This window comes from Mandrillus leucophaeus, unplaced genomic scaffold (assembly GCF_000951045.1).
Source record: "Mandrillus leucophaeus isolate KB7577 unplaced genomic scaffold, Mleu.le_1.0 Scaffold146, whole genome shotgun sequence".
NCBI lineage: Eukaryota > Metazoa > Chordata > Mammalia > Primates > Cercopithecidae > Mandrillus > Mandrillus leucophaeus.
Genome location: NW_012101432.1, coordinates 936,539 through 955,768, shown reverse-complemented (window position 1 = coordinate 955,768; position 19,230 = coordinate 936,539). Strand labels below are relative to the sequence as shown.

Sequence of the window (19,230 nt, the reverse complement as noted above, 5' to 3'; positions counted from 1 at the left end):
AAAAAAAAAAAAAAAAGATGCTTTTAAAACAATTTTAATTGCCCATATAGCATGGTAAACACTGCAAGGAATAAAATTCCAAATGTTATTAGAAACCTTCAAAACAGGAAGACAGCAGGAGTCCTTGAGCTATAAAGAATATAAAGCTACAAACTTCAAGAAGTACATTAATCGAGACAAGTGAACAACAGCACAGGAGCGTCACTCCCTAAAGACCTACTCTCTCCCACTGCCCCAACATTCCTCTGAAAAGATAATCTCTTAATTACAAGGAATGTGTAAGGCATGTGTCAGTAAAATGTATTGGATATCTACTGTACAGTCCCAGAGATTATGACAAGTTAGGTCAAGGAAAGTAAAAGATGAGTTTGGAACTTCTTACTGTGCCAGAAAGTAAGGAAGTGTTCAAGAAGGTGGTGGATACTAAACCTAAGGGGAAAATTTCATGAGAAAGGGGATATTTGCATAGTTTCAAAGTGTGTCCCCTCAAATTACTTAATTGTAACAGGAAAAACAGTTAACTACAAAATTAAAAAAAAAAAAAAAAGACAACACTTAAACTAAGTGATCAAAGCCTGGGCACACAGGGAGACTCCATCTCTATAAAAAATTTAAAAGTGAGCAGAGCATGGTGGCACATGCTTATAATCCCAGCTATTCAGGAGGCTGACAATGATAGTTAGGATTGCTTGAGCCCAGGAGTTTGTGGCTGCAGTGAGCTATGACTACATTCTAGTAGTCATACTAGAAAAACATACCTTTTTTTTTTTTTTTGAGACAGAGGACTCCTCGCTCTGTTTCCAGGCTCATCTGGAACTCTTGGGCTCACTCAAGCAATCCTCCTATTTCAGCCTCCCAAGTAGCTAGAACTATAGGCATGCACCACCAATCCCAGCTATCAAATGCTGCACAATGTTATTTTATTTTATTTTATTTTTATTTATTTTTTTTGAGACAGGTTCTCACTCTGTCACCTAGGCTGGAGCACAGTGACATGACCAGGGCTCACTGCAGCCTCAACCTCCTGGGATCAAGTGATCCTTCCACCTCAGCCCTCCTAGTAGCTGGGACTACAAGCATGTACCACTAAGCCTAGTTAATTTTTTTTCTTTTTTTTTTCTTTTTTGAGACGGAGTCTCACTCTGTTGCCCAGACTGGAGTGCAGTGGCATGATCTCGGCTCACTGCAACCTCTGTCTCCCGGGTTCAAGCGATTCTTCTGCTTCAGCCTCCCAAGTAGCTGGGACTACAGGCGCACGCCACCACGCCCGGCTAATTATTGTATTTTTAGTAGAGACGGGGTTTCACCATATCGGTCAGACTAGTCTCAAACTCCTGACCTCGTGATCCGCCCGCCTTGGCCTCCCAAAGTGCTGTGATTACAGGTTAAGTCACTGCACCCGGACAAATTTTTTATTTTTAGTAGAGACGGGTTTTCATCATATTGCCCAGATTGGTCTCAAACTCCAGGACTCAAGCAATCCACCCACCTTGGCCTCCCAAAGTACTAGGATTACAAGTATTAGCCACCGTGCCTGACCCAAATGCTATGCAATTTTAATTGGTGAATCCAAGGAACAGATATACAGGGGAGTATTATACTATTCTCACAATTCAGTAAGTTTGAAATGTTTTCAAAATAAAAAACCAATAACCCTATATTGTTCCCACTATCAGAAATATCAGTAATGTTACTCTGTGTATGATGGGAATCTATGTATATAGATACACACACACACACACACACACACACACACACTACTTTGAGATATCTCTATAGAGGGAAGATGGGTGGAATATAAAAGCAAAGAAAACCGCTCACAGAATAAAAAAATTAAGGCCGGGCATGGTGGCTAACACCTGTAATCCCAGCACTTTGGGAGGCTGAGCCGGGCAGATCACAAGGTCAGGAGATCGAGACCATCCTGGCTAACACAGTGAAACCCCGTCTCTACTAAAAAATACAAAAAATTAGCCTGGCATGGTGGTGGGCGCCTGTAGTCCCAGCTACTATGGAGGCTGAGGCAGGAGAATGGCGTGAACCCAGGAGGCAGAGCTTGCAGTGAGCCAAGATCGTGCCACTGCACCTCCAGCCTGGGTGGTAGAGCAAGACTCTGTCTCAAAAAAGAAAAAAAAAAAAAACTTAAATGAAGACAGAGAAGCATAAAAAAAAAGGATAAAACAAGATGACAGAGCCAAATATATTAATATACACTATGCTTCTGTATTAACATTCTCAAAATAGGTCAAAAATCAAAATCCAGCCATTAATGTTACCATCACCATGAAAGTATACCAGAAATTTACCAAATTTGAGGAACATTTGTCCATCTTCAAAAACGATGTAGCATGTGCCCTATGACAACTTCAGTACTCATTTTGTTTCCACTGCCCTTTTTATTGGCACCTTTGAAGGCACTATACAGGAAGTTCAACCCAAAACATTATTTCTTCCCTCCGACAAATGATATGCCATTTAAATCAGAGAATATTCAAGAAAAGGGCAGTTTAATACCAGTGAACAAAACTGCTCAAAGGAGAATTTAAATTTTTTCTTGACTCAGGAAAAAAGTATACTCACTTCTTTTGGAGTATGATTATCAGCAATTCTCTGACCCTCAAAGAGAAACCTGAGTGAATTCATTGGAACGCCCTGAAAAGGTAAAGATAATAATAATATATACATACACACACGAATCTTAGAAAACATAATGGTAACTTTGATGCACAAAAAGCAAGCATGAAAGCCTTAGAACACTACATAGAAAATAAAATTAGCTAATTCAATCATAAATACCATATACTGAGTAGCAACTATTTGCAAGGCCGTCCCTGTACCAATTCTTTACATACAAAATCATAAGTGTTAAACACAATAACCCTGGAAGGTAGGTATTATCACCTTATTTTCATGTTACAACTAGGGAACCTAAGGCTTGGAGCTAGCGAAGAATTTAAGCCCAAACCTGTTTCTAAGCCTGTGCTCTTGACCACTACTCAATTCATTTTGCCCTAAATCTGCAAGCTAGCATAAAAGATCAGATCAGAAACTGGATGAGCACCCTCACTAGCTTCAAACTATACTGGCAAAAATTGGTTTTAAACAGATTAAATCATAAAATTTGGTAAAGCACAAATGGCTAGCTAGCTAATCTACCATAAACCTGAATGGCACAGATAGCACCACAAATATTACAAAATATATTAGTATACATTTTTCTAATCGCTCTTCAACAAAAATAGCTGAAAGGGGAGAGATGGCTCACTTGAGGTCAGGAGTTTGAGACCAGCCTGGCCAACATAATGAAACTGTCTCTACTAAAAATACAAAACTTATGGGGCAGGCGCGGTAGTTCAGCCTGTAATCCCAGCACTTTGGGAGGCCGAGGCGGGTGAGTCTCTTGAGGTCAGGAGTTCGAGACCAGCCTGGCCAACATGGTGAAACCCCATCTCTACCAAAAATATAAAAATTAGCCCAGCAAGGTGGCACGCACCTGTAATCCCAGCTACTCAGGAGACAGACAGAAGAATCACTTGAACCTGGGAGGTGGAGGTTGCAGTGAGCCAAGGTCGTATCACTGCACTCCAACCTGGGTGACAGAGCAAGACCTGTCTAAAAAAAAAAATACAAATACAAAAAAAATAAAAATACGAAAATTGGCCAGGCCTGGTGGCAGGTGCCTGTAATTCCAGCTACTCAGGAGACTGAGGCATGAGAATCACCTGAGTCCAGGAGGTGGAGGTTGCAGTGAGCTAAGACGGCACCACTGCACTGTAGCCTAGGCAACACACTGAGGCTCTGTCTCAAAAAAAAAAAAAAAAAAAAATTCCCTGGCCTATAGATGGGGGGTGTAAAGACTGTATAAATTTTCTTCAGAGTTATGAAAATTAAATGACAATGAATCTTTTTCTTTTTTTTTGAGACGGAGTCTCACTCTGCCACCCAGGCTGGAGTGCAATGGCAAGATCTCGGCTCACTGCAACCTCCGCCTCCTGGGTTCAAATGATTCTTCTGCCTCAGCCTCCCGAATAGCTGGGATTACAGGTGTGCGCCACCATGCCCAGCTAATTTTTGTATTTTTAGTACAGACAGGGTTTCACCATGTTGGTCAGGCTGGTCTCGAACTCCTGACCTTGTGATCTGCCTGCCTCAGCCTCCCAAAGTGCTGCGATTAGAGGCGTGAGCCACTGCGCCCGGCCGACAATGTATCTTAAATACTTATGGCACAGTACACATAATTGAGATTTCAATAAATGTTTTTTTCCCCTGATGAATTTCATCTCAATTTTAACACCCAAATTATTACAAATGTGAAGTAGCTGAACCCCAATTAATGAGATTTTATTAAGTTAGACAATTAAAATCTACAAAAACAGAAAAGACAAAAATGCTTATTGTTTTACTTATCCTAACACCTAGTCTCTCTTTCTTATGTTATTTTTATGTTAGTTACAAATTTAAACTGTTAAAAGCAAATCTTCTAAACATGAAATCAATAGGCCAGGCACGGTGGCTCACGCCTGTAATCCCAGTACTTTGGGAGGCCAAGGCGGGCGGATCACGAGGTCAGGAGTTCGAGACCAGCCTGACCAACATGGTGAAACCCCACTACTAGTAAAAATACAAAAATTAGCCGGGAGTGGTGATGCATGCCTGTAATCCCAGCTACTCGGGAGACTGAGGCAGGAGAATCGCTTGAACCAGGGAGCTGCACGTTACAGTGAGCTGAGATCGCACCACTGCATTCCAGCCTGGGCAACAGAGCAAGACTCCATCTCAAATAAATAAATAAATAAAAATAAAACTTACAATACCTGAGTTAATATTATGTAATATAATTCAATTTTTTTTTCTTTTTTCTTTTTTTTTTTTTGAGATGGAGTCTTGCTCTGTCACCCAGGTTGGAGTGCAGTGGCATAAGCTCAGCTCACTGAAACCTCTGCCTCGCAGATTCAAGTGATTCTCCTGCCTCAGCTTCCCAAGTAGCTGGGATTACAGGCAGGTGCCTCCACACCTGGCTAATTTTTGTATTTTTAGTAGAAACAAGGTTTTGCCATGTTGGCCAGGCTGGTCTTGAACTCGTGCCCTCAGGTGATCTGCCCACCTCAGGCTCCCAAAGTGCTGGGATTACAGGCGTGACCACTGTACCCAGCCTATAATTCAATTTAACAGACTGATTAAACATATATTTCTTGCCTATTAAATCATAATTTCACTTAAAATATATCTTGATTGTCTCATACTAATTCCAATTACATTTATTTTCAAAACCTATTTTATAAGGCCAGGCGTGGTGGCTCACACCTGTAATCCCAGTACTTTGGGAGGCCGAGGGGGGCGGATACCTGAGGTCTGGAGTTAGAGACCAGCCTGACCAACATGGAGAAACCCCATCTCTACTAAAAATACAATATTAGCTGGGTGTGGTAGTCCATGCCTGTAAACTCAGCTACTTGGAAGGCTGAGGCAGAAGAATCACTTGAACTCAGGAGGCGGAGGTTGCAGTGAGCCTAGATCGCGCTACTGCACTCTAGCCTGGGCAACAAGAGCAAAACTCCGTCTCAAAAAAAAAAAAAAGATAATATACTAATAATACTACTACTTAAATTTAACATTGGCTAAACACTCATGATTAGAATTACAAAAAAAATTCATAGTAATCACCAAAAAATTACTTCCCTTTCTTGCTGTATATACTGGTAAGCCATCAAGACAGAAACATTCATTTGAACTCTCTTTACAATTCTGAGTTACTTTTCAAACTAGTTCCACATCTTACGAATTTAAACTTTAAAATGGGCCACAGGACAAAAAAAAAGCAATTAAACAGGGTACAAGAAATGATAAGAGTGTTTTCCTTGAGTTGCTAATGGTGAAATAAAACAGGATTTTTCTTTTGACAACCTTCTATAAAAAAAAAAAGAAAGAAAAATTAACAACAAAGCATTGTACTTAATACCAAAATGGACAAACCTGTCTTTGACAGTATGATTCTTTGAGTTTCTTGAGATGTGTTGTCATTTTCACTTTGAAGTGAATCTCACTGCTATCCTAAGGAGATAAAAGAGAAAAAAATTATCCCTCTTTGTATAAACCATTTGCTTTACTTGAACCAAACTATTTAATTACAAATATAGTGCAAATAGAAACATAAACTTTGTAACCTGTATTTTTCCACCACAATATTCTTTTTAGCATTCTTAACAGGTTTTCTTAAAACACTGTAATCATCCTCAAAGCTACTGTATACCCATTACAAAAGAAACTGAGTAAAACAAAGTTAATCAGTCTTGAGTGTTAAAATTATCAGTATAAGTAAAAGCCTAAGTAAATGCATTCCTTTATTACTGCATGGCCATTCTATTCTCAAAATAAAAGATGAGCCATCACATCTTTTATTTATCCCAATAGCAACTCAAAACAAAAAGTCTGTCCCCCCAAGTGAAGTGTCACTGAAGGTGGTCACGTAGGAGAAAAGCATATACTATAAAATAAGAGACTGAGAAATTTATTCCTGCCATAAAAAAATCACCACATGGGGCTGAGCGCGGTGGCTCACGCCTGTAATCCCAGCACTCTGGGAGGCCGAGGCAGGCGGATCACAAGGTCAGGAGTTCAAGACTAGCCTGGCCAATATTGTGAAAACCCGTTTCTCCTAAAAATACAAAAATTAGCCAGGTACGGTGGTGCACACCTGTAGACCCAGCTACTCAGGAGACTGAGGCAGAAGAATCGCTTGAACCCAGGAGGTGTAGATTGCAGTGAGCCAAGAACGCGCCACTGCACTCCAGCCTGGGCGACAGAGCAGGACTCCATCTCAAAAAAAAAAAAAATCACATGGAATCTGGTTTCTCTCACATTAGTAAAATGAGTAACAACCTGAGTTAGTCAAACTGATTTGTGGGATGAAAAATTCTTTTATTCTACTCAGATTGTGAAACAAACTATCAGCCAATCATCAGAAAAAAATACTGGTACTTGCATAATTAAAATTTCAAAGCCAAACTTCATGACTACATTCACAAATGTGTATTTGCAGAAGCTGCACATTTACAATATTTTTGCTTGTGACTGTAACTATGAAGAAATAAAATTATCTCCATATAGATCATTTCATAAACAGATAAAATTCTACAGCAAGCCTCATGCTATACATTAAAATCACTTCCAGGCTGGGCGTGGTGGCTCATGCCTGTAATTCTAACACTTTTGGAGGCCAAGGCTGGCAGATCATTTGAGTTCAGGAGTTCGAGACCAGCCTGACCAACATGGTAAAACGCCATTTCTACTAAAAATACAAAAGAAATTAGCCAGGCGTCGTGGCGCATGCCTGTAATCGCAACTGCTCGGGAGGGTGAGGCAGGAGAATCGCTTGAACCTAGGAGGCGGAGGTTGCAGTGAACTGAGATCTCGCCACCGTACTCCAGCCTAGGCAAGAGAGTGAAACTCCGTCTCAAAAAAAAGAAAAATCACTTCCAGATGAATTAAAGAGCTAACATTAAAATTTTTTTGGCCAGGCGCAGTGGCTCACACCTGTAATCCCAACACTTCGGGAGGTCGAGCCGGGCAGATCACAAGGTCAGGAGTTCAAGACCAGCCTGGCCAACATGATGAAGCCCTATCTCTACTAAAAATATAAAAAATTAGCCAGGTGTAGTGGCAGTTGCTTGTAATCCCAACTACTCGGGAGGCTGAGGCAGGAGAATTGCTTGAACCCGGGAGGCGGACGTTGCAGTGAGTTGGAAGTACCACTGCACTCCAGCCTGGGCGACAGAACAAGGCACTGCATCAAAAAAATAAAATAAAATTCTCAATATATTCCCCTCAAGGGAGAATTTTTTTCCCCTAATCTTGGTCTTGGGATGCCCTATTACAAAGCATGATTTTAACCTAAAAACCGTTAAAAAAACAGGTGGATAAATTTGACTTAATAAAAACATAAAACGTCTGTATAGTAAAAGATGCCATAAACAAAAGTTAAGACATACTGGAGGAAATGTTCATAACATGTAACAGACAAGGAAAATGAAGACAATGTTTTTTAAAATCCCACAAATTAATAATTCTTAAAAAGATATTCCACGGCATATGGACATATAGATCAATGTCATAAAATTGAGAGCCAAGAAATAAACCCTTATATCTATAGTCAATTTTTTGACAAGGATACCAGAACAATTCAGTGAGAAAAGGACAGTCTTTTGAACTAATGGTCTGGGACAAACACCCATACAAAAATTACTCAAAATGATTAAAGATTTAAATGTAAGAGCTAAAACTATAAATAAAACCATAAAACTTTTTTTTTTTTTTTTGAGACAGGGTCTCACTCTGTCACCCTGACTGGAGTGCAGTCATGTGATCACAGCTCACTGCAGCCTTGACCTCCCAGGCACAAGTGATTCTTCCCGCTCAGCCTCCTGAGTAGCTGGGACTACAGGCATGTGCCACCATGCCCGACTAATTTTTTATATTTTTTGTAGAGATGGGGTTTCGCCATGTTGCCCAGGCTGGTCTCCAGCTCCTGAGCTCAAGCAATCTGCCCACCTCAGCCTCCCAAAGTGCTGAGATTATAGGAGTGAGCCATTGCACCCAGCCTTAAAACTCTTAAAACACAAGCGTAAACCTTTGTGACCCTGGATTAGGCAATGGTTTCTTAGATAAATTACAAGCAACAAAAGAAAATACAGATGAACTTAATTCACCAAAATGAAAAACTTTATACTGCAAAGAATAAAATCAAGAAAGTGAAAAGACAACTCAAAGATAGGAGAAAATCTATGCAAATCATATATATGATAAAGGTATAATACCCAGAATAAAAGACATATTACAACTCAACAATAAAAAGACAACTAACCTAATTTAAAAATGGGCAAAAGATCTAAAGATCTTCATTTTTCCAAAGAAGATGTACTAACGGCCAATAAGTACATAGAAAAATGCTTGGCATTATTAGCCATCAGGAAAGTGCAAGTTGAAACCACAGTGAGATACTACTTCACACCCACTAGGATTATAATCAAACAGATGGATAATTACAAGTGTTGACCAGAATATGGAAAAACTGAAACCCTCATATGTTGCTGCTAGGAACCTAAGATGGTAGGGCCACTGCTAAAACAATTCAGCAGTTCCTCAAAAAGTAAAACATACAGTTGCATACTAGACCCAGAAATTCCACTCCTAGGTATATATCCAAGGGAGCTAAAAACATACGTCCACGCAAAAACACACATATATGTTCACAGCAACATATTAATAGTAGCCAAAATATGGAGACAAACTAAATATCCATCAACTGATAAATGGAAAATGAAATATATTCTCCCCATACAATGGAACAGAATTCAGCCATTAAAAGGAATACAGTACTGATACATGCTACACCATGAATGAACCTTGAAAACATGCTAAAAGAAAGAAGCGAGGCCAGGCATAGTGTCTCACGCCTATAATCCCAGCACTTTAGGCCAAAGTGGGAGATGACTTAAGCCCAGGAGTTCAAGACCAGCCTGAGCAACACAGCAACACCCCTGGAGAGGGAGAGGAGGTTGGGGGGATAGGGTAGGGGGGGGGGGAAAGGGGAGGGAGGGGGAGTGAAGCAGGGAAGCAAGGGAAGCAAGAAAGAAAAGAAGATGAAACAAACCAGAATAAAAAGCCACATATCAAAGCTAGGCATAGTGGCTCATGCCTGTAATCCCAACACTTTGGAAGGCCGAGGTAGGCAGATCATCTGAGGTCAGGAGTTTGAGATCAGCCTGGCCAACATGGTGAAACCCCGTCTCTACTAAAAATACAGAAATGAGCTGGGCATGGTGGTGTACACCTGAAATCCCAGTATTAGGAGGCTGTGGCAGGAGGACTGCTTGAACCTAGGAGGTGGAGGTCACAGTGAGTTGAGATCAGGCCACTGCACTCCAGACTGGGTAACAGAGCAAGACTCTTGCCTCAAAAAAAAAAAAGAAAGAAAAAAAAAAAGCCATATATCTTATGATTCCATTTATATGTAATGTCCAGAAAAGGCAAACCCATAGAGACAGGAAGTAGACTCGTGGTTGTCACTGGCTGGAGGAAATAGGATGGGGAACGACTGCTAATGGGTACAGGGTGTCTTTTGGGGGTAATGCAAATGTTCTGGAATTGGCAGTGGTGATGGCTGCACACACTTGTGAATATACTAAAGTCACTGAATTATATACTTTAAAATAGTGAATTTTATAGTATGTGAATTATAGCTTTTAAAAGTTTTCAAAATAAGGCCAGGCATGGTGGCTCACGGCTGTAATCCCAGCACTTTGGGAGGCCGAGGCAGGTGCATCACCTGAGGTCAGGAGTTCGAGACTGGCCCGACCATCATGGGGAAACCCCGTTTCTACTAAAAATACAAAAAAAAATTAGTCGGGCTTCGTGGCAGGCGCCTGTAGTCCCAGCTACTCGGGAGACTAAGGCAGGAGAATCGCTTGAACCCAGGAGTGGAGGTTGCAGTGAGCCAAGATCGCGCCACTGCACTCCAGCCTGGCAACAAGAGCACAACACCATTTCAAAAAAAAAAAAAAATTTTTAAATGTTGAAAATAAAAAATAAAAGTCTTCAAAATAAGATAATCACAGAAAAATGGGAAAAGGGTATGAACACAATTAAAAGAAGAATATAAATGTAGCAGACCAAAAAATTATATCTTATTAATAATTAGGTAAATGAAAAATAAACAAGAATGTTTTACCTAGCATACGTGAACAAAATTTAACGACTGGTAGTATCCCATGTTTGGGAGAATATAGGGAAATGGTACTGTCACACTTCAATGGAAGTACCACTGCACTCCAGCCTGGGTGAGTCCACCATTCCACCAATTCTCTGTCTTTTGTCCTTTAGAAAACCCACGTAACTATGCAGACTCATTCCTCCAACAGTTGTTAGCTAACCTTAATTAACATTTCAGAGTCAATAAGATACAGACTAGACTCTAGGGAAACAGGGGGCCAGAAAAGGGGAAAGGGTCGGCAAAAGGGCTGACAAGCCTTTTACTCAAGGTTGGCCCTAGCCTTATCACTTAATAGTATTCACTGTATTTGTCCCTGAAGCACACTAACCAAGAAAACGTTCCTATTTGGAAAAATTAAGGTGATCTAAAACTGCCTGGCAGAGTAATTTAAAAAACAGTATCGGCTTCTTCTACCTCTAACAGACACATACACAGTAAATTAAAATGCATACATAGTCATTTTTAAATAATTTGCCTTAAATAATTTTTTTTCCTGTGAAAAAGTATTCACATTGAAGGGGAGTCAAAAGAGAAAAACAATGAAACTCACCTGTCCAATGACTTTGAGTTTAATATATTCACCTTCCTTCTTATCCCCCAAGTCCTCAGTTGAAGGTTTTGCCTCCTGAAAGAAAATTAAATTTCAAGATCAAAGTTCCTACATGCTATTTTAATTACTCACTTATAAGTATCCATTACTTTCATTCAGGGTGCAAAATCTGCACCTGAGAATACAAAGAGCATTTCTTTCCATGCCAGTCGATTAAGAAAAAAAGATCCTAAGTCAATTACTGTCCCAAATACCATTCACTAGAAATCAAGAAAGGGGTCTCTTTTATTATAATACCGCATAGTAATGGTCTAAAACTTTACCACGCATCAAAATCACCTGAAGGACATGTTAAACAAACTGCTGGGCCCAAGCCCCAGTTTCTTATTCAGCACATCTATGATAAGACTCTGTTTCTAACAAATTACCAGGTGGTACCGATGCTGCTGGCCAGAGGAACAACTTGCAAAAAACTGCCCTGCAGCCAACTCTCACCAGCACAGAGGGAGTCTATCCTCCATGAATTTTTAGACAAACATTCTGAATCCAAGATTATCTTCTCACAGCCTATCATGAGGAGTTTACTTTAACTACAAAACTGTACTAAGAAATGTAAATTAATCATATTAGCATAAGCAAGGCTATTATTTATTTGTTTTTATTTATTTATTATTTTTTGAGACGGAGTTTCGCTCTTGTTGTCCAGGCTGGAGTGCAATGGCGTGATCTCAGCTCACCGCAACCTCCGCCTCCGGGGTTCAAGCAATTCTCCTGCCTCAGCTTCCCGAGTAGCTGGGATTACAGGCATGCACCACCACACCTGGCTAATTTTGTATTTTTAGTAGAGCTGGAGTTTCTCTGTGTTGGTCAGGCTGGTCTCAAACTCCCGACCTCAGGTAATCTGCCCGGCTCAGCCTCCCACACCTGCTGGGATTACAGGTGTGAGGCACAGTGCCCAGCCAAGCAAGGCTATTTAGAAAGAAAAATCAGCCGGGCGTGGTGGCTCAAGCCTGTAATCCCAGTACTTTGGGAGGCCGAGACGGGCGGATCACAAGGTCAGGAGATCGAGACCATCCTGGCTAACACGGTGAAACCCCGTCTCTACTAAAAAATACAAAAAACTAGCCAGGCGAGGTGGCGGGCGCCTGTAGTCCCAGCTACTCCGGAGGCTGAGGCAGGAGAATGGCATGAACCCGGGAGGCGGAGCTTGCAGTGAACTGAGATCCGGCCACTGCACTCCAGCCTGGGCGACAGAGTGAGACTCCATCTCAAAAAAAAAAAAAAAAAAAAGAAAGGAAAATCAAATAAGAAAGTATTAGCCTAATGTACTCTGGAGTCAAAACAAATCAGTTTTATGTAATCAATTATTTTAGACTATCCGAAGCATAATGCTTAAGTTTAAAAGAGGAGATAAAAATAGGAAGACAAGATACTTGAGAGGCTGTGGCAGTAGGACTGCTTGAGAGCCCAGGAGTTGGAGGCCAACCTGGACAACATAGCAAGACCTCATCTCTTTTAAAAAAAGGATCACAAAAACACAGTTGCAAAACAATTTCAAATAAAGAGGTACTGAAATGAAAATGAGGTTAACAGAATAAATTTCTGAATTTATTCAGAAACAACTTCACCATGAAGTATCTCAAGAATAAGCAAATCATTTTTAGTAAAGGGGGTACCTTGGAAAATTTCATGAATAATGTACTAAAGAAGTCGTTTTTTGTCTCTATGTGCTACACCTTAGTTTGGCCACCAAATTACCCACTTATTTAGATATATACCTTATTATTCATAATAATGTCAAGCAGTTAATCCATATTTGATAAGAATAACCATAACCATTACCTGTGTATCTCATGCCAGTAACTTAAAATACAAAATTCTTTAACATTCAACAATTAAAAGAACATATTAAACTAGAAGCAGCTTTCAACTTTAAAACACAGGCTGGAGTCTAGGGAAATGCTTAGATAACAGAACTGATTTCATTAGTATGAATCCCTGCCTGTTTTTCATTCTGCAGTGCTTTCAACATTTGCTGACTACTGACTATTATGGCAGCAGGCAAAATTAACCTTCTTCAGTGAGACAGTATTCCACCTGAAAACTAGAAGACTGTCCTCAAATATAGTCTCTCCACATTTCTATGAATTATATTCATAATACACAGCTGCTTCTTCCTCTAAGTATCTAGAAGGCAAAGACAGCTTATTCCATGCAGTGAAGGGCAATAAGCAGCAACCAAGCCCTGAGTCCTCCGTAACTGGAAGGAGAGGAGGCCTTAAGAAGCTTTGTTTAAGTGAGCACAAAGGACAGCCCCCTCCCCTGGCAGCAATATATCAGCACAACAGGAGTGGCTCTGCTCCTGTGTCTCCTAGACAGAGTAGCTATAGCGGCCACTCAGCACAAAAGAATTCTTCCCCTCCTCCCCTCCATCATCCTCAGTGCTTCAGCATTCTCCTAAAGCCCAGCTTCTCCAGTCCTACAACTACTCAGATAAAAAAGCATAAATACCTTCCAGTACTTTAGGGCCTATAACCTAACTCTATAGCATGACATTCTGTGCTGCCACAATCAAGCTCAATTCCCATTTTTCTCTCATCACTCACTTTACAAACCCAAAGATTCTGTTCAATTGGACTATTTGCTGTTCCCTGAATATGTCCATTAGCATTACTTCAACTTCAGCCCTTTGTATTCCTAGTTTCATTTACCTGGAATATACATATATATCCTCTCTCAGCCTCTCTTGAAATCACCTCAAGGATATCTACCTCACACATGAACTTAAATCCGGTATTTTTTTTCTTTCTTTTTTTTTTTTTTTTTTTGTAGACAGATTTTCACTCTTGCTGCCCAGGCTGGAATGCAATGGCGCAATCTTGGCTCACTGCAACCTCTGCCTCCTGGGTTCAAGCGGTTCTCCTGCCTCAGCCTCCCAAGTAGCTGCGATTACAGGAGTATGCCACCATGTCCGGCTAATTTTTGTACTTTCAGTAGAGACAGGATTTCCCCATGTTGGCCAGGCTGGTCTCGATCACCTGACCTCAGGTGATCCATCCACCTCGGCCTCCCAAAGTGCTGGGATTACAGGCTTGAGCCACTATGCCTGGCCTGCTTCTTTTTTTCTCTTTTCTGAGACAGAGTCTTACTCTATCACCCAGGCTGGAGTGCAAGGCTGTGATCTCGGCTCACTGCAACCTCTGACTCTCAGGTTCAAGCGACTTTCTCATCCCTCAACCACCTGAATAGCTGGGATTACAGGTATGCACCACCACGCCCAGCAATTTTGTGTGTGTGTATTTTTAGTAGAGACAGGGTTTCATCACATTGGCCCAGGTTGCTCTTGAACTTCTGGCCTCAAGTGATCTGACCGCCTTGGCCTACCAAAGTGCTGGGATTACAGGCATGAGCCAAGATGCCAGGCCAAGTCTAGTATTTTTTAAAACTGGTCTATGAACCACAGCACTCCCCCAACCTTCCAAATGATATTAATATCTTCCTTTAATGCTCCTATTTGCAATTTATTCATATATTCTATGGCATTTATTCTCAACTTAAAAATACTCTCCCTTGACCTTACTTCTCTAGTTGTTTTTCTCACCTTTTGTTGTTATTGTTGTTGTTTTGAGATGGAGTCTTGCTCTGTTGCCCAGGCTGGAGTGCAGTGGCACAATCTCGGCTCACTGCAACCTCCACCTCCCAGATTCAAGCAATTCTCCTGCCTCAGCCTCCTAAGTAGCTGGAATTACAGGTGTGTGCCACCACACCCGGCTAATTTTTTGTATTTTTAGTAGAGATGGGGTTTCACTGTATTAGCTAGGATGGTCTCGATCTCCTGACTTCGTGATCCACCCGCCTGGCCTCCCAAAGTGCTGGGATTACAGGCGTGAGCCACCACACCCAGCCAGTTCTCACCTTTTTTCAAAATCAAACTTCTTAAAGAGTATTCAGCTTTTGCTATCCCCACTTTCACTGTCAACCTACTGTAATGTGGTTTACGCCCTCACCATTCCACTTTACACTCTCCTCATCAACGGTTAGCAGGTGGACTCTTTATTGCTAAATCCAATGGACACTTTCAAATTTCATCTGTAACTCAAACAACAAACACTGATGAGTTTTACCTTGAAAACTCTCCACCTTTGGCTGCCAAGATTAGGTTCTCTCTTCATTTCTGTAATTTCCTTCAATGCTGGGTTTCATCTGAATTCTGTGTCTTCAATCCTCTACTTTTCTCTGTCTCCCTGGTGACCCGTGATTCCAACTAGTTCTCAGATAGTAATAACTCAATCATTCCCTCTAACCTTTATGAGTTTCACACTCTTTTATCCAAGTGCCTGAATATACTCCTTGGGTACTTCAGTATGAAAGTGTCCCAAACCAAATCATTATCTCTAACTCCTGGGTCAGTTTTAACTCCACTTTCTAAAAACCAAAATCAACACAAATTATAACTCTTCCTGGATTCCCAATTACAATAAATGGTTACCATACAACCAGCTGCCAACAACAGAAATTCCGGGGTCATCTTTGGCTCCTCTTCTGCTTTTAAACATTAAACTTCATATTTAACATCACTCTTCATTCTGACAATTCTGGGTTTTTTTGTTTTTGTTTTTGTTTTAGAGACAGGGTCTCACTACGTTGCCCAGGCTGGTCTTAAAACTCCTGGGTTCAAGCAATCCTCCCATCTCAGCCTCAGCCTCCCAAAGTGCTGGAATTACAGGCATAACCCATAGCACCCGGCCTGACAATTCTATTTCTTACTAGCTCTCAAGCCCATCTCTTTCTCTCCCTTCCACTGCTTTAGTTCAGGCACTCAGTGATGCTTATTAACATCACTGCAACAACATAACAGGCCTGGTGCAGTGGCTCACGCCCATAATCCCAGCACTTTGGGAGGCCAAGGTGGATCACTTGAGGCGAGGAGTTTGAGACCAGCCTGGGCAACATGGTGAAACCCTGTCTCTACAGGATATACAAAAATTAGCCAGACGTGGTGGTACACGCCTGTAGTCCCAGCTCTTGGGAGGCTGAGGTGGGAGGATCATTGGACCCAGGAGGTCAAGGCTGCAGTGAGCCAAGATCATACCACTGCACTCCAGCCTGAGTAAAAGAGCAAGACCTTGTCACTAAAAAAAACAATAATTAATTTTAAAAATAGCATAACTGACGTTCTCAGTCTTCCTCCCTTCAATTATCTCTCCAAACTGTCACCACAGCCATCTCTCTAAAATGCAATCTGGTCTGCTCAAAATCTTCAGGGCTAAATTCAAACTCCTAGGCCTGGCACAGTGGCTCACGTCTGTAATCCCAGCATTTTTGGAGGCCAAGGCGGGTGGATCACCAGCCTGACCAACATGGCGAAACCCTGTCTCTACTAAAAATACAAAAATTATTAGCCAGGTGTGGTGGCACATGCCTGTAATCCCAGCTACTCAGGAGGCTGAGGCATGGAATCGCTTGAACCCGGGAAGCAGAGGTTGCAGTGAGCCAAGATCACCCACTGCATTCCCACCTGGGCAACAGAAGGAGACTCCATCTCGAGAAAAAAAAAAAAATTCAAACTCCTTAGCTGACATACACTGATCCTTCATGTGCTGATCCCTGCCTAGCAGTGAAACCTTATTCTCCTCCCTCTATTAGCAAATATCCTATCCTCCAGCCACAACTATCTACAATGCCTGGAACATGGCACCCTCTACCTTATCTCAATTATCTCTATACATGCTGACCCCCTCTTCTTAGAAGGCCTTTTCCCACTCTATTCACCTCTCATGACCACCGAGACATCACTTCCCTGATTATCTTCTTAAATGTTCCCATACTGCTTACTTATCTATCATAATCATTTGTTTGCATATCTGTCTCTTCTATCAGATTTCAGTTTCTTATTGGCATGCCTTACTCTTCTTTGTATTTCCAGTCAAGCACAGAGCCTGGCACTTTGAAGATATTCAATATTCTTATTAAACAGTTTTCTGTGACAGGTTTGTATGTCTTGTCTTCCCTACAAGTTTACAAGCAGAGGGTCCAAGTTTTTTCACCTCTCTAACCTCTGTAGTGCCAAACAAATACTAAGCAATTTTTAAACGTTTGTTGAATAAATAAGATTGACAGCACTATTTTCTGTGTATCACAGAATCTTACTCATGCGTCATACTTCTGTATGCAACAGTCAGTTCAAACAGATCTTTTCAGTTTTTTGCATTCACAGTTGAGAATAAGAGATAATTCACCTACATTTCATAAGAATATGTGAACAACTGGATTTAAAATTTTTGGATTTTAAATTTCCAAAAATAAGCTGCCACTTTCCCTAGACACTCCATTTGGTGATGTCTTCCCAACTCTTAACCACTATAATAACAATCACTTGTACCACTTGTTTAATGGCCTCATGCTTGCTTAAGGCAGTCATCAAGTTTTTCACCTTCTCTCTTTTTCACAAACCAGCCTTGAAAATGAGAAGATCCTGTACAAAAAACGCCTAAGTTTGTCTCCAGCGAGCTCAGTGTCTTTTGTATGCTGTCTCTCCTTCTCTTCCTTGCAAAAAGCAGCCAATACAGAACAGTATGACACGCTGGTTACAAAACAGTGAAAGCATTCAGCTCTGAGTCTGGGACACTAGGTCATCAAAGAAAAGAGAACACCAAAGAGAGCTGGGTGATTTGGTCAGAAAGGATACGCAGCCCCAAAGCAGAAGAAACGGGTGATGGAAAGATTAAGTGAATATACAGGATCAAAGAGAGAACTGAAAGCCTCTTAGACTGCAAAAGATATGGAAAACACAATAGTCCTCATTTTCAAATGTACAATATTCATGAGGAGGGTTTTATTATGCTATTTCAAAGTCAAAAGAATAAGACCTTTGCTTAAAAGCACTCTAGAGGCCGGGCGCAGTGGCTCACTTCTGTAATCCCAGCACTTTGGGAGGCCAAGGCAGATGGATCACTTGAGGCCAGCAGTTCAAGAGCAGCCTGGCCGCACATGACGAAACCCCATCTCTACTAAAAATAAGTGGTGGTGGTGCACACCTGTAATCCCAGCTATTTGGGAGGCTGGGGCACAAGAATCGCTTGAACCCAGGAGATGGAGGTTGCAGTGAGCCGAGATCATGACAAAAAAAGCACTCTGGTAGTCAGTACAGTGACAATTCAGTCACAGGGACAGAGCATCACACTTAACTATTGCCAATGTGTCACGGACCCAGCTGCACAAGGATTGCTTTTTTTTTTTTTTTTTTTTTGACATAGAGTCTTGCTCTGCCACCCAGGCTGGAGTACAGTGGCGTGATCTCAACTCACTGCAACCTCTGCCTCCCGGGTTCAAGCGATTCTCCTGCCTCAGCCTCCTGAGTAGCTGAATTACAGGCACAGGCCACCACACCTGGCTAATTTTTGTATTTTTAGTAGAGACGGGGTTTTGCCATGTTAGCCAGGCTGGTCTCGAATTCCTGACCTCAGGTGATCTGCCCACCTCAGCCTCCGAAAAGTGCTGGGATTACAGGCATGAGCCACCGCTCCCGGCTGGATTGCTCATTCTCATTGAAAGAGGAGGGATTCTAGGAAAACCCAAAAACAAATAAAAAATGCATTTACTCTTACTTGATGATATTAACAAATCTGTTCATTTTTTAAGGTGTGACAAGAGTATATTGGTCATGTTAAAAGAAAAAGCCCTGGCTGGGCACAGTGGCTCACGCCTGTAATCCCAGCACTTTGGGAGGCCGGGACAGGCGGATCACTGAGGTCAGGAGTTCAAGACCAGCCTGCCAAATATGGAGAAACCCCGTCTCTACTAAAAATACAAAATTAGCCAGGCATGGTGGCGCATGCCTGTAATCCCAGATACTAGGGAGGCTGAGGCGGGAGAATCACTTGAACCCAGGAGGCAGAGGTTGTGGTGAGCC

General features: G+C 41.5%; 1 protein-coding gene across 2 annotated transcripts in view; it reads right to left on the bottom strand.

Moving 5' to 3' along the window:
* Positions 1-19,230, bottom strand: part of SUMO1 (small ubiquitin-like modifier 1) — a 38,913-nt gene that overhangs the window by 8,879 nt on the left and 10,804 nt on the right. For both annotated transcript variants that reach the window (XM_011974480.1, XM_011974479.1), the window contains exons 2-4: positions 11,319-11,393; positions 5,974-6,051; positions 2,581-2,652 (exon numbers count right to left, since the gene is read on the bottom strand). In XM_011974480.1, the coding sequence (XP_011829870.1) occupies positions 2,581-2,652; positions 5,974-6,051; positions 11,319-11,393 (225 nt within the window). The remainder of the gene's footprint in view (positions 1-2,580; positions 2,653-5,973; positions 6,052-11,318; positions 11,394-19,230) is intronic.